General features: G+C 34.2%; 1 protein-coding gene across 1 annotated transcript; it reads right to left on the reverse strand.

Annotated features, from left to right (window-relative positions):
- Positions 1-986: 986 nt before the first annotated feature.
- On the reverse strand, positions 987-15,349 carry LOC116015938. The gene is made up of 12 exons (XM_031256106.1): positions 15,149-15,349; positions 12,148-12,327; positions 4,643-4,753; positions 4,268-4,558; positions 3,786-3,968; positions 3,296-3,583; positions 2,808-2,930; positions 2,472-2,663; positions 2,137-2,390; positions 1,840-2,044; positions 1,428-1,700; positions 987-1,304 (listed from the first exon to the last, which is right to left on the reverse strand). Exons 1-12 carry the CDS (start codon positions 15,347-15,349, stop codon positions 987-989), a joined length of 2,619 nt encoding a protein of 872 aa, XP_031111966.1.
- Between the last annotated feature and the right edge of the window lie 1,538 nt (positions 15,350-16,887).

A 16,887-nucleotide genomic window follows, 5' to 3' on the forward strand; every position in this document is an offset into this window, starting at 1 on the left:
GGGCTCCTAAAATGTGAGCCCGCCCCGCCCTTTTGGCGGGGCGGGGCGGGCTAGCCCGGCGGGTTAAGCCCGTATTGACAACTCTACTTAGAAGCAAATTAGAAAGGTTGTTATCTGGTCATAAACTAAAGGAACACCTCCACAAAGGTTCAAACCCACCCCCTTACACATGGAGGATGCAACCGGATGCCACTAGACCACAATATCATTGGCAAAAGTAATAAAAAAAAGTACATTTTTAATATAATAAAAGTACATATGCAATGACTCTCAACAAAAGTTAGACAAACATTGTCGAATGTTGAATTGATTTTAAAGAAACCAATTTTTGTCCATGGTAAATTATATGTGGTTGCATCAAGACTAAACGGCCTCAAAATTGTATTTTGGGATGAAACAAAAAATATTTGTACTTCTACTACTAATGTAGTTTACAAATAGGTTTTTAATTAATAATATTATCTTTTTTCGTATTCTTATTTTACAACAATACTTCATTTTAATTTATGTATCTAGCAGCCTCAACGGTAAGTAATCCTAGTGGATGAAAAATTTTTATATGTGAGGATAATTTACCATCTGTAAGTACGACTAAAAATGTCGTTTACAAAGAAGTTTCCAATAATGTGTAATACAATTGAAATTGTAATTATTTTTTCATTAATTATTTCCTATACTATATTGTTTTTTTTTACACTACTTTTAATCTTTAGCCTACATTATATGTCCGTGCATCGCACGGGTGCAACTACTAGTTGATTCAAAAGACACAATCCATCGAAAACAAAGAGAGAGAGAAAGAGTATTAGAAAAAGAGATGTGAAAACTATTAATGTTGAGCGAAACAATAATGTTCATGGGAATAATGAGAATACTAAATTCCTAATACTCAACTATAATAATGAAATCTAGCTAATAATAGATTTGAGATAATCATAGATAATACTCCTTATTTTCACATATTCTGTATGTTGCGAGTGAGATCATTAAATAATTAATGACCTGCGTTTATTTATGTGAAGTAGTACTAGTAATAACAACAACCAAAAGAACAATAAAATTTGCCCTAAAAAGCTTCCAACCACAGTAGACTGTTTCTTGTGACCTAGCGTATTCGCGAAGAGATGATAGTAAGCCAATGCATCCACATTTTCCAACACCTTCACCGCTTTGCCTTGCTTTTCATCAATAACCACTTGCCCTGTTGCAGATACTTTGATTTTCTTGATGGCAAATTTTGGTTTCAAGGCAGAAACATCGCCTGCTACAAGTACTGATCCTAGGATTTCCCCAACAAATATTCCCTGAAACCAAGATTAGATTGAAATGATGGATCGATAAACATGCAATGTGTGAATTCAATCAATTAATTATATATGTTACTAGCTAGCTAGGAATATAATCGTCCAAGTTTAATTTTAATTTACCGTGTGTTGATATCTGGGATGCTTCATTTGCAAGTGATGTAGTGTTGACAGCAGACGTTTAGCAAAGGCTGCTTCAGGAGTTTTGTGTTGAATGAGTGTGTGTATGATTTGAGGGAATGAAGTAAGTTTGCGCTGTGTGGCAAGGGGAATGAGAGTGATATTGAGTTTTGAAGAGAAAAGTGTTTTTGCAGCCAAAGGATCCAAAAACAAATTGAGTTCTGCCTCTGGAGGTAGAAAGTTGATGTGCCCCCCACCCCCAATAACTACTACTTCCTGCACCCAATCAAATCTCATCTCGATGATATGAATTTCCAAGAAATGAAATGAAAGCTAGATTTTTAGTAGAACCAGAAAAGAAATGCATTATATTGGCAGCTGACAGAAATATATATATATATATATATGTACTTGCCTGGATAACAGATGACATATTCTCACCAGCACCAACAATCTTTGCTATGTTGGTCAGTGGACCATTTGTCAAAATGGTAATCTTGGATTTGGGATGAAGAGATTTCACCACTGACTCCCACACTTGTAATGCAAGAGGTTGTCGTAGTTCAGGGTGATCAGTATCTCTTGGAGCTCCATATTTCACACAATTCTCTGCTGTATATCTGCAAATAAGATAGATAGAGGAAAGAATGATATGATCGAAGAAAACAGTCTATGAGGAAGAAACTAATTAAGGATGGCTTTTTAAGTTTACCCCCGAGGGCTACGAGGCAAATCACGAGCTAAACCGTATAGAGTATCTGAGTCAATAAATCCACCACTACCATGTGGGATAACCTTTTGATACTTGCAGTCTCCAACTTTAGGGATGATTGGATCTGCAATGTTCATTGGAAATACATCTCCCAGGCCTACGGGAATGTCATCACGACCCATCATGTGTAACACATCATAGATTACATCAATTGTTGCTGCATTTGCCCAACCAGTTGGGCTCACCAGAATTGCCTGCAGGGTATGTATGTACAAAAGAATATATAGTTAAGCTGCTAGGCAAATCAAAGTATGAAAGGGATCGGAGGATTTGACCTTGAGATTCATATCTTCCACAGGAAGTTTAAGAAGATAAAAGAGAGCTAGGAAGTCTCCAGCACTCATGTCCATGTCAAACACAACATCTTTTCCCCAAACATCTGGTTTGTAAACTACTTGTTCATAGCTATAAGGATGATATTCTGTTGCAAAACTGAACCTGCTACTTTGTTCATTGCGGTTTATTACCTGCACATGCAGTGGATATCACAGTATTGTTATTTCTTAACCCACTCTATCTCAACAGAAAGATAGTCCCTCGTCTATAAAAAAGTTATGGTTCTATATATAAAAATATAATCATAGTAATACAAAAGTAGACAGAAGATTTACATCCAAAAAGTTGATATAGAAGGCTCTGTTTAATGGGCTGTTAACATCAGGGTTGGGTTTTGCTTTTACTGCAACGAGAACAGGCACACCTTCTTCACCCTCTGTCATCACCGTATACCCATCCTGATTAATATAAACAATAATGTATGTGTTAAAAAATTATTGGCGCAAGATTTACAATATTATAATAATAATGAGATGATGAGTTGATTGAGCATTTGAGCATATATATATATATATATATATATATATATAGAGAGAGTCATGATCAGGTGCGGCCGTGCTCTCCCGACCGTGCGGTTCACACCACTCAATGTTACGAAATACACCACTCAATGTTAAGAAACACACCACACAAATATGCACTATGGTGTGTTTCTTAACATTGAGTGGTGTATTTCGTAACATTGAGTGGTGTGTGTCCGCACGGGAGAGCACGCGCACCTGAAATTATTTCTATATATATATATATATATATATACACGTACTGTGCATTTTCCAGTGCCATTTTTGACAAGGCAAAATGGATCACGTAGACCAGTCTGAACATGTCCACTATGACAACCATTTCTGCTTAGCCTCAACTTTGGAGTCTTGCGACCATCAAACAATGGATTAGAGCCATCAGACACACCATAGGGCTTGTTCGAGGTGATTACAGTAATGTTCATGTACTTCATTTCTGCAAACTCATTTTGGCCTTCACCATTTTGTGCCTGCTTACTCATAATTGAAGTAGCTACACCACACATAAATACGTCCCACATGAAGTAGTTCTGCATTGCATGCTAACATCATCAGTAACTACATACAAAGCTATGATAAGGAATATGAATTTGTCTCATATAAGGAAATATTAATACATTGACCATCATAGGCACATTATATTGCCGAACCATGCACAATTGCTTGTTCATATTAATCTCAACAATCTTAATTAACTTACATATTTAATTTGGATAGGAGCATGCATCTTACCGCGTAGAATTGATCATCATTGGCAAAGGCAGTATCGCGGGCCATTTTCAAGGACTTGAAAATGTACTGTGACTCATATGTGTGTTGATTGCGCTCAAAGTTATCAAAGAATTCTGCAGTAATGGGAATGGTGTTTGTGGCATCCAATGGAACAAGAGTAACTGGAATTCCAGAATGAATAACCTACAACGTAACACACACAATAATGATCACAATCTATATATCTAGTGTTTAATTACGGGGAAAATTATATTATTTCTCGAATATCAAAAAAATCCACATTATACGTACCACCAAACCACTATCACCACCATTTATATTATTATTGGAAATGTTGTTATATATATTCCAACAAAACACACGAAGACGTTTTTCTGGTATGCAACGTAACCAAACACTGAAAATGAAACCGTTTTCCTAGTTTCAAACACATCCTAAGTCAAACAAATTAAGCGAGATAGATGCATGTATGTATGTATCACCTGGTATGCAGCAAACGGATCCATAAAAATGTTGTACTCTGCATAAGGATTACTAGCTAAATCAGTGAAGATATTTCCAATAATGTCACCTCCTTGCCCAGCTGCTCGCACACTGCCACCCATCACATATATGTGCTCTACATTTTGTTTCAAATGAGGATTGCTCATGAGAAACATAGCCAAGTTTGTAGAGACTCCGATGATAAAAACAGTGGTCGGCCCAGCAGAAATTGTGTCCATCAATACTTGCTGAGCTGTGGGCTGCTCAAGTGGCCAATATCTTCTCTTTCCCTATTTTTAATTAAATTCCAATTTACATGCACATCACTCTATAGACCAAAATACCCAAGTATGTGCCAATGAAATTATATATACCTGAGGGAGGAACCTCTTTCTTAAGCCAAAATTTGTGTCCACGTCTAAACGTCCCCCACGCCCAACAGGAATACTTTGTCTGTATCTACAATATCCAACTGTACCAACTCCCTGATCAATCAATTCTGGTATATATTAGCTAGGTACATGTTTTAATCAGATCAGGAAATTTTAAAACGGTGTAAAAAAAAAACCATACATGATACATCCATGAGAAATGACTTTTTTGCTGGTTTATTATAGCTTATTTCACCATTATTAGTTGTTTTACTTGGTTAAACAATCAATATGAATATTTGATTAATTAACTTTTTGTAATAACTTATTGCTCCAAAATGTTAAAATTCAAAAATATGCTCAAAGCAACTTTTTTTATCAACTTTTTGAGAAAGTCATTTTGCATGTAATCAACTATTAGCCAATTTACCAAACACTTTTCTACACTCAGCTAATGCTATTAATTAGTTAAACCTACTAACTCAATCAACTAACAGCTATTTAATAAACACCCTCTTGTTTTGATACATCAATTTCTAAATGTATCTTCTTCCCCAATTGGAAAAGAAAAAAAGGTGGGTTTTGCAATGTGGTGGAAGGTAGTTCTTCATGGTTTTGCAATAGAGATTTTATTATATTAGTTAGTAGAGATGGTCTTAATTAATAGACTGAAATACTTTTTACAAACTATGGAGTATTAATTTAAGAAATAAGCATTTAATTTCTAAAAATATCTACTTATTCCATACACAACAACAACAACAATATTATTACATAATTTCTAATACATGATAAAAACATGTAATGCATTTATATAAGCAAACTATTCTAGATACATGTTTTAATCAGATCAGGAAATTTTAAAACAGGATAAAATTTATAAAAAAAAAAAAATCCATCCATGAGAAAAGAATATTTTGCTCTATTTGTTTAGCCTTATTTGACCATTATTAGTTGTTTGACTTGGTTGGTCAAACAATCAATATGATTATTTAATTAATTAACTTTTTGTAACAACTTATTATTTCAAAATGTTAAAATTCAAAAAGCTGCTCAAAGGAGTCAAAGCAACATCTTTTATCAGCTTTTTGAGAAAGTCATTTTGCATGTAATTAGCTACCAATCAGCTAATTTACCAAACATTTGTCTATGATCAGCTAATACTATCAACTAGTCAAACCTACTAACTCAATCAACTAACAGTTATTTACCAAAAACCCCTTATTTTGATACTTCAATTTCTAAATGTATCTTCTTCCCCAGTTGGAAAAGAAAAAAAAAAGGTGGGTTTTGCAATGTGGTGGCCGGAAGGTAGTTCTTCATGGTTTTGCAATAGAGATTTTATTCTATTAGTTAGTACATGTTCTATGAGATGGTCTTACTTAATAGACTGAAATACTTTTTAAAAACTACGGAGTATTAATTTAAGAAATAAGCATTTAATTTCTAAAAACATCTACTTATTCCATACACCAATCGTTATACCCTGCACCACGGTGCACATAGCAATGTGCACCACGTACGTAAACGATGTCGTTTCAATGTTAGTGGACGCGGACGCGAATGACTACAGGGAATTCATTATCTACAATACACATAATTATTATTTAGAATACACGGAACGTTTGTCTAGAATACACATAATATTGACACAAAATACACAGATGTTAGTAGACACGGACGCGAATGACTCCAGTGAATCATAATCATTATCTAGAATACACAGAACGTTTGCCTAGAATACATAGAATGTTTGCTCAGAATACACAGAATATTGACAAAAAATACACAGAACTCATTCTCCTAACATTCGAATGCACAACAAACACATCACAACCTATGTTAATAACATGAATACACAGAATATTGACACAAAATACACAGAACTCGTCCTCCTAAACATTCGAATACACAAACACATCACAACATGTGTTACTAACATGAATACACAAAACGGTTGCATCGAATACACAGAACGGTTGCCTAGAATATACAGAATGATTGCTTGGAATATACAGAATATTAACATATATAAATACAGAGATCGGCCGAAACGGGAAACGTGATTTCCAAAAAAACGGGCGGTTAATTTACAATGCTCAAAACGACGTCGTTTACGTACGTGCACGGTATAATTTGCCTCCATACGCAACAACAACAACAATAATATTATTACATACATTTCTAATACATGATAAAAACATGTAATGCATTTATATAAGAAAACTATTCTAAAAAAAATCATAAATAACCTAATACTAAACCCGTGAAAAATCAGTTATTTCTCATGAAATGATAATAACTTATTCTCAACAATAAGAATGCTCCATCCAAATTACTATCGGCCACTAAATTTGCTAAAGTCACAATAGGGCAATAGTTGAAGTACCAAACTAGCAATGTAGTCATATTGAAAATTGAGAAACAAATGTGAGAATGCCATTGTATTTGGAAAATAAAAGTAAATTCAATCAATTTAAAAGTGTTTTTGATTTACGGTAAAATCTACTGTCGTTATCCAAAGGCGCATTATATTACCGGTGAAACCGGTCTTGTAATTCTAACTAACAAATGACCACAAAATAATAAATTACCTATGTTTTTGGAGGATACATGCATAAAGAAGAAAAGATGAAAAGGGCACCAAATTAAATTCAATTCATTGTGGATATTAGTTCCCTTCATCCTTGTATATAAGTTCACAGATACACACAGCATATCGTATTATTCATTCTTCTTCTTCATTTTAGTCTGTAACAAATATCTTTGCATTCAATAATATTCAGTTCTGTTTTCCTCTTCACCTCACTGTGCACAATCCGACATGGTATCAGAGCTCGCTGGTGAGGGAGCTATGTCACCGCAGCTTCCGGCACTGGCGATTCACGCTGAGCTGCGCATTTGTCTACGGCGATCTATCCACATAGGATCCTTGGCTGGCCAACAGTACTTCAAGGGCTGTAGTTTGAGCATTCCTGAGAAGAATCAGTGGATGATGCTTTGCTCCGTAGCCTTCACCAAGTCAACAACAATGTTGCTCAAATTCTCCCCCTCCATTGCGAGTAGTAGTTCACGGAGCAGATCCGTGAAGATTGTGAGCACAGAGCTCGTTAATCCTATGCTTACAACCTTCAACCGTAGTCCATGGAGCAAATCCATGGAAAGTGTTGGAGAAAGCATGAGCACAGTGCTCATTAGTTCTACATCAGTGGCCATTGTCGTTCACGGAGTAGATCCGTGGAAAGCACGAGCACAGAGCTCGTTAATCCTTCTTCAGTGGCCTCACAACAGTATATGTAACAGATCCGTGAAGAAGAGTTGGAGTATGTGGAGCAGATCCATAGATCTCCGATGTTATCTGTTGTTTATCGACGTCGTGATTGAGGATGAGTGCAAGAGGACTTGGATGCGAGGCCAAGCGGAGGTTGATGGAGTCCGTGTTTGGTTCTCTAGGTGGACGCCGGAGTGGTACGCAAAGGAGGATTTGCCATTAGCCTTGGTATGGATTCAGTTGCTTTTTCTGTCTATTCAATTGTTTCAATTTGATACGATTGTTGCAATTTGTGAACCGATTGGGAGGGAGATTTCCCTACGTTCTGCAACTATTCATAGAACAGAGCCGAATTTGGCCAAAGTAAGAGTTGAGATTGATGTAACGAAGCATGTGAGTGAGAAAATATGGATTGAAATTGACAATGACTGGAGAGGTTTTTGTCAATTTATTGTAATGGAAAAGGTTTCTGAAGTCACTGAAGAGTTCTATGATTCTTATTGGAGTGATCTCATAGAATCTCATCAGCCAGAGGAGCTCATACTGAGTAATAATCTTTATGTTGTGGAAGGCATGCAGTTTGATCGTAGCCACATCTCCCCTCACTTTGTTACTGACAATGAGAAGGTGGTTGTTGAATATGAAAATTGCAAGCTAATTCTGGTTGACAAGAAAATAGCAAATGCAAGGGATCTAGTTAATGTCTTGAAAGAAGCAATTAGAGGAGGATGCCCCATTATAGTAATTGTAGAAGACATAGAGCAGGAATCTTTTGCAACTCTAGGTCACTAAAACTTGCTGTAGTAAAGGCCCCTAGCTATGAGTGCTTTAAAGCTGTGGAAGCTGAATCCCTTAGGAAGATTCTTAGGCAGATTACTTCCGTTGACTTTGGATTTATAGCAGCAGCAGGAAACTCTGAGGCTGCTGGGAATTCAGAAATTGTATTTGAAATGAAGAAATGCGAAGCTTCTGTTTTTTGCTATGTGAATGATATAGTGCTTGCCATATTAGAGCTTCTCAAAGTGCATGAGCAGGTTCTCTATGTAAACATTAACATACATCATGGTGATGGTGTTGAAGAGGTGTTGACTCATGAGACAGTTAGCTGCTTTGATTCTTATTGTAACGTGCACGGCTGGTATGTGAGTGAAAGGAGATTTACTTATATGTGCAAGCTAATCATAACTGTGAGTGATCTGTATGCAAAGAATAGGGTGTTTATCTACAGGTTGATAAGGCTGTCTGCACTTGAGCTTATGAAGAAAGCTAATAAGATGGCTGTTGGAATTGGTTTGATTAAGTTGATGAATCCTATTGTCGTGAATAGGTACAATAGATTTTCTTCAAAATGGACTTACTCTTCATGCCAGGTCTGTCGACTTTGTCAGCAGCAGGATGAAAGACCAACCTGTTCTGTATGTGAAACACCAAAGAATCTTTGGATATGCTTGATTTGTAGCTTTGTTGAATGTGGAAGGTGTGAAGAAAAACATGCCATTAGACATTGGAGTGATACACAGCATCATTATTCTCTTGATTTAGAGACACAGCAAATTCGGGATTATGTAGGGGACAAATATGCTAAATTTGTACATGCTGAGACAATTGCTGACAAAAGTGAAAGTTGTTATTCAAAGAGCAAACATGATCAGGGTGCTCTGGCAAAGTGTGTAAATGAATATGCAGATGATCACATGATCAGTGTGGAACCAGAGGTGTTCGGAGGCATGCTAACATGGCACTCTCATTCAGTCTTCTCAAGGCCAGAGTCCTCCCTTACACCCTTTCTCTCTCTTTCATTCTAAGCTGGACATACAAAGTCTTGCATGTTCCAGCTTACGAGGGGGTGTTGGAGGATACATGCATAAAGAAGAAAAGATGAAAAGGGCACCAAAGTAAATTCAATTCATTGTGGATATTAGTTCCCTTCATCCTTGTATATAAGTTCACACAAGGCATAGCGTATTATTCATTCTTCTTCTTCATTTTAGTCTGTAACAAATATCTTTGCATTCAATAATATTCAGTTCTGTTTTCCTCTTCACCTCACTGTGCACAATCCGACAATGTTGCCCATGACTTACCAACTCAAGTCAAGAAGACTAAGAGACATCAATTTAAAAGAGTTAATTCTATTAGTCTTAGATTTATAGTTGACATTCCATTTTTAGTCATTTTTTCCAAACCATCCTTCTTTGGTCCTAGTATTATTGTGGAATGACCAATTTTGGTCCCCCATCAACAAAACTGTTTAAATTTCGTAAAATATAAGGGCATTTAGGTCTTCAATTATGATTTAAAAAAATAAAAATAAAAATATAATGAGTTAACACACTTTATATAAAAATGATCAAAATGTTATTGTATTTAACGATATTTCTACGATTTTGTTGACAAAGGACAAAAAATGGTCATCCCATAATAATACTAAGACAAAAATAGATGTTCTGAAAAAATGACTAAAAGTGAATTGTCAACTATAAAAATAGATGTTCTGAAAAAACAATCATATTTATTCTTCGAGTCACGCAAATGGGCAAAGAATGCTTGTCAGCAGCTTTAATTAAGGCAGGTCAGTAGCTTGTCTTAATTAATTATTGAATTAATTTATGGGAAAATGGAACTGTATCCGAGTTTAGTCCTTCAGTTATTTGCGAAGTGTCAAATTTAGTCCCTGGTTGTTAAATTTGATGGAAAAATTTTAAAAATATTTAAAATTTAAGGGGTAAAATAGGAAATTCACATTTTATTCTTCGTTCTTATATCAAAACCACTACTACAACATTGTTTTTCACCTCCTAGCCTCTTATTTTCAAGATTCTTCAATTTTAAAAGCAATTTATATGACTTGTAAGAAAACTGACTCTTGTATAACAAACTTAAGACTAAGACAAACAAAGAAACACATGGTATAAGAATTGGTTTGGGACACCCTCACGTCTTTCATGAGAATTCTTAGAGAACAAGAGGTTGGTATGGCATGAGTTGGAGTCTTCAATTAAGCCTGCAGCAAAGTCTTTGGGTTCACCCACTCAAATTTTTCTAAAATTAAAGAAATATATTTCCATTTTCCATATACTTACTTTTCTTCTCCCAAACTTACTTGTTCTAAAAATAAAGAAGTATATTTCCATTTTCCAAATAAAGAAGTATATTTCCATTTTCCATATACTACTTTTTTTTAAACCATATACTTACTCTTTTTTTTTTAAGGTAAACGTAGCTATTCCATTAATTCATAACATAAAACGTTTACAACAATTATCAATGAAATGGTAAACCATTCCTTACAGTCAGACATAGAAATAACTTTTCTAACTATGCTATAGAAAACTTGAATCGCAGACTGTTTCATAACTATGAAGCTATGTTCCTTCAGGGAACTTAAAGCTTCATCAAAGATCTGGGTCTTCGTCATCATTCTTTTTTGCTCGCCCAGGATAAGATTAACACTTGTCGAAACCAAACTAAACGATTTATGCTAATGAAAATGAAAAGCTCGTGAAAGTAACGAGAGGAAAAATGCTCGCCGTGAAACTAACGAGAGGAAAACACACTAATAGAGAAAATAAAAAGTGGTAAAGCCAAAGTAGGGTTGGGAGTTCAAGACTACCAACACAAACCCCAATACCTACCTACTATTATTTTAAGAAAACTGAAGAAGAAGATCTGTGGCGGTAGTCGGAGGCGGACGAAGCTGCAACGGTGGTCGGGGCGGAAGAAGAGCGAGAGCAAACATAGAAGGTGACCAAAACCGCCGGCTCAAAGCTCCATTAGAGCTCCGGCCGGAGGCCGGCGGTGGAAGCCGAAGTTGAGCAGCAAAGAAAGACGTTTGGTTTTAGAGAGAAAAGGGAGGCATCATTAGGGTTTTTCTTTAATTTTAGAACTTGTCATTTAATAAACCATATACTTACTTGTTCTCACTTACGGAGTATTATTTTTCTTGGAGAACGAAGCACACGCTTGAAATACGTAATATTATGAATTTGTACATATATTCAAAATGTGCTTATCGATACAATTTGTATAAGAACCATATCACATGCATTTTTATATATAGTGTGTACAACTTTGATTTATATTTTCTATTTTACACTTTTAATGATAATCGACTTTTAAAATATTTCACTTTTCGTATAAAACATTTAAAATGCACTTAAAAGTAATAGGGTGATGTATGATGAAATTCTCAATCATTAAAATAGAAAAGAATCAAAGTCAAGTATGTATTAATTACCTGCTCAATTATAGGTAGATATCCACCTACATTTGGTAAAATGGTACCATCGTCAAGTATTCCGTCCTCTCCTCCCACACCAACAGAAATATCATCGCGCCCCATCATATAAAGCAAATCATATATGTGATTCACAGAATGTCCTGCATCACTCCATCCATTTGAGCTAATGCTTATTCCCTGCTACAATACATTATCTCAATCATAACTCGACTTTTTATAATTAAAAATAATAATCACATTCAACTTCCATTTTTAAAAACGAAAGTTTGAAACTACACTATTGAATATTTGTCTATGTTAAATTATTCTTACAAATTTTTTATCATAATTATTACAATCTTGTAATATTAGTGTTATTAACATTTATCTTTACGGTACATGGTGCAATGAATGATGCCATACATGACTATATTTAATATTAAAGCAATCGTGGTTGATTGACATCTTAAAAAGTCCTTACTTTTATTAATTAATTAAATTTTGAACTAATTATTTAGTGATTTGTATTTATACATGCTTTTTTTTTAGACATACAGAATATATTAATAAATTAACAAAATCCCTAATCGCTCCCGAATTCTTCCTCACAAAGAGAGCTCATTTGCCATTTGAGTTACCTCATTGGGTTCGACATGTGAATACGTGCATATACATGTATAATTTGGTTCTTGGAAAGGTTTAATTGACGAAATTTTGAGAATCAAATTGGTTGAAATTGAAAATTAAGAACTACATTAACAGTTAAGAAATAATTGAGGGATCAAAATGTTGATTTTCCCATTACCATATAAAAATTATTTGTAATGCAATAAATGCCACGTCATATATTATATACGTATATACCTTAGAAAAGAAAAGGCTAAAGTGTCATCTAGCACCATGAACTATATCAAATTATTCATGCCGCACCCTGAACTTTCATATCGTATATATCGAGCCACAAACCAAAAAAAAAATGCGCCTAGAACTTTTAGCAGGTTTCCCTATCTTCCTGCTAACATGGCGTCTGATGTGGCATTTTTCTTAACCTTATGTTGTCAATGTAAGCGTTTACATATTTAGAATTAAAAAAAAAAACAAAATTATTATATTAAAACAACCAGAATTTTATTCTTTTTATTTTCATAATGTATACCTTTCAATTTTGCAATTCCAATGTTTCAAATTTTTTTTTTTCAGAATTTATATTTTTTTGGCTAATTTTTTGTTTAGTATTTTTTCAATTTTCCAAATTCTTACTGTTAGAATAATTTGCATATAACAATAATTTACTCATTACATCATTTATAATTAGTGGATATATTTATGTGGAAAAGATACTAAACAAAAAAAAAAAAATAGCATTTCTATAAATTTGAAAAATTGAAAAAATACTAAACAAAAAATTAGCCAAAAAATATAAATTCTGAAAAAAAAAATTAAAACATTGGAATTGCAAAATTAAAAAGTATACATTATAAAAATAAAGAGAAGAAAATTATGATTATTTTAATATAATAATTGTTTTTTAATTTTAAATATATAAACGCTCACATGTAGAGCTGTCAATACAGAATCGTGGGGCGGGCGGGCCAAAAAAGCCCGCCCTTTGGCGGGCCTGGAACTTCTAGGCCCGGTCCGCCCCGCCTAAGGCCCGCGGGCTAGGCGGGCCCCCGCCAGACAATTTTTTTTATTTTTTTTTAAATCGTTAGTTTATTTCTGTCTAAACTTTATCATTTTTACATACAAAAATAATTAAAATAATCAATACATATTTAAAAATTATAATATACATTGCTATGTTATATATATATATATATATATATATATATATATATATATATATATATATATATATAATGTACTGTACGTGCGAATGGTTTGTAGCAAACCATTCGCACAGTACATTATTTATATTAAATATTAATATATATAATGTACTGTGCGAATGGTTTGCTACAAACCATTCGCACAGTACATAATTTGGTTATGTATATAATATATAATATATATTATATACATTATAAATTAAAATAAAAAAAAAAAAGGCGGGTAGCCCGCGGCCCGCCAAGCCCGCCCCGCCAAGCCCGCGGGCCTAAGCGGGGCGGGCCAAAAAAGCCCGCTCTTTAGCGGGCTTTAATTTTAAAAACCCACCCCCTACCTAGGTAGGAGGCGGGGCGGGCCGGCCCGGCGGGCTTAGCCCGTTTTGATGGCTCTACTCACATAGACAACAAAAGGTTAAGAGAAAAGCCACATCAGATGCCATGTCAGCAGGAAGATAGGGAAACCTGCTAAAACTTATAGGCGAATTTTTTTTTTTTTTTGGTTTGTGGCTCCATATATACGATATGAAAGTTTATGGTGAGGCATGAATAATTGAATATAGTTTATGGTGCTAGATGACACTTTAACCAAAAGAAAATTATTTGTATTTATCCATTATTTGTGAATGTGTTGATCCTATCGGCTATCACGAGTAGATATGGTGAGAGAAAAGGGTCACACTTGTGTGAAACCGTCTCACGGATCCTTATTCGTGAGATGGGTCGGGTCGAGTCAAAGCACCATGCAAATGTCATACTTATATGTGCAAATCTCATATTTATATGCTCAAATATAACACTAATCAAAAATACAATTTTTGTTACTTATAAGAGAAAAAGTAATATATTTTTCATAATAAGTAATGTTGACAAGTGTCTCTCACTTATAAGGGCAAATATAATACTTTTGAGGGAAAATGTAATACTTTTAAATCGAAATATAAAAATATTGTATTTTCCTTTAAAAGTATTACATTTACCCTAATAAGTAACAAAAATTGTATTCCTGATTAGTATTACATTTGAGCATATAAGTATGACATTTGTGCATATAAGTGTTACAGACCCGATCCGACCCGACTCATGGTGAGATGGTCTCACACAAGTTTTTGCCGAGAGAAAAGAGTGGTTAACAGAAATTATTTTATCCCACAAGAAAATAGAATTCTGATTAAAAGAGAGTATGGTTTATATACCTTCAAATCAAATTCTGATTTGTTAAGCTTCAAAAGATACAAGAGCGCAAATAAATCATCGGTGTCGGCATCGGTATCCAACAAAATCCGGTGAGGCAGACACTCCACACAGCTCAGGTTGCCTACTATTATCCACGCCGCCGCCACAACCATCAACACAAATCTCTTCCACCCCATCTTCTCTCTATCCAGGAATCTCATATTCACAAAAACACTAACAAATGATACCTAGGGGTAGGAATAGGTCAGGCCTCTTCATAGAGGCCTAGGGTCTGGCCTACTTAGGGCCTAGCCTGACTTAGCCAGGCCTAGAGTTAGCCTATTTAGTTAAATAGGCCTAGGCCTATATTTAAAAGCCTAACCTACAAGTCCGCAGGCTTAACCTATTTATATATATAACCTACAACCCTAATTCTCGATACCTAAATCCCAAATACGACTTACTAATTAGTAAACAGTGTTAGATATTACTAGTTACTATTGCTATTATGCTAAATTGCTAATAATTAGTATTACTAATTACTAGAAATAATTCTGCTAGTCGTTTAGTGTTTACAGTTTACTAGCAATGAGTAAAGTAGTAATACTAATGTAATATGAGCCTACTAGTAATTGATTGCGGAATTTATAGATTTGTAGTAATACTAGTAATTAGTAAACAATGCATTGTTGAATTTTGTATTACGAACTTTTACTTATTAAACTTGTGATGTTGGATATTGTATTATAAAATATGAACTTATGATTTTGTCATTCATTATGAAATATGAACTTAGATATTTTTTGTAAATTTTTTACATGTATACTTTAAAAAATTTTAAAATGTAAGCCTTAAATAGGTTCAAGACCTATTTAAATAGGCTCAAAGCCTATTTAGGATCTATTTTGAAGTCTTTTTAAAGACCTATATGTTAAATAAGCTTTTAAAAAGACTTCAGGCCATGCCAGGTCAGACCAACTGTAGGCTCAGGCTTGAGCCTAAAAAAAAGCCTACATATAGGCTCAAGCCCAAGCCCAGGCTTAATTTTCTAAAGTCCGGCTCGGCCTAGCCTATTTCCACCTCTAATGATACCAATTCTTTGAAGGTTACCAACTTTCTTTGATTTGGAGAAAGCCTACTATCGCTGTTCCAACTGTGGTGAACTTAGAAATGTTACATATACATCTATGATATATAGGAATTGTTTTGGAATTCCTTTTACTCTCATATCTCAAAAAGAAAAGAAAAAAAAATAGGGAATTATGGTTAGTTTGGGAGAAAAAAGAAATATAAAGGAATATTTGGGACAAAAACAAATCGCCGGTTTTGGCTGTAGAAACAAAGAGTTAATTACTATTTTAGTCCACAATTGTTTTCTAACTGTTAATGTAGTCTTTAATTTTCAATTTCAACAAATTTAATCATCGAATTGTTTAAATTTTCATTAATTAAACCCTTCCAGGTATCAAAGTGGTGATTTCTACATTTAAAATTTCATCAATTTAGTCTTTGAAGGGGTTTAATTGACAATATTGTAAATAATTCGATGATCAAATAGGTTGGGATTAAAAATTATGAATTACATTGATAACTTAGATATTTAATTAATTACAAGATAGTGTAAAAAGAAAACAATGAACAATGTAGTGAATATAATTAGTTAATAAATTTGAAGGTATAGAATCGTTACATTGTAGAAAATATAGACAATATGACTAATGAAATTATATCTCTTTTTTAAATTTTTTGATATTGAATA

Source organism: Ipomoea triloba, chromosome 4 (assembly GCF_003576645.1).
Source record: "Ipomoea triloba cultivar NCNSP0323 chromosome 4, ASM357664v1".
Classification (NCBI taxonomy): domain Eukaryota; kingdom Viridiplantae; phylum Streptophyta; class Magnoliopsida; order Solanales; family Convolvulaceae; genus Ipomoea; species Ipomoea triloba.

Coding starts and splice junctions, on each gene's coding strand:
- LOC116015938 (XM_031256106.1), bottom strand. CDS start 15,349: ATGAGATTCCTGGATAGAGAGAAGATGGGGTGGAAGAGATTTGTGTTG. Junction 12,328..15,148: donor AATCAGAATTTGATTTGAAG/GTATATAAACCA, acceptor GTATTGTAGCAG/GGAATAAGCATTAGCTCAAA. Junction 2,045..2,136: donor TTGCCTCGTAGCCCTCGGGG/GTAAACTTAAAA, acceptor TCTTATTTGCAG/ATATACAGCAGAGAATTGTG.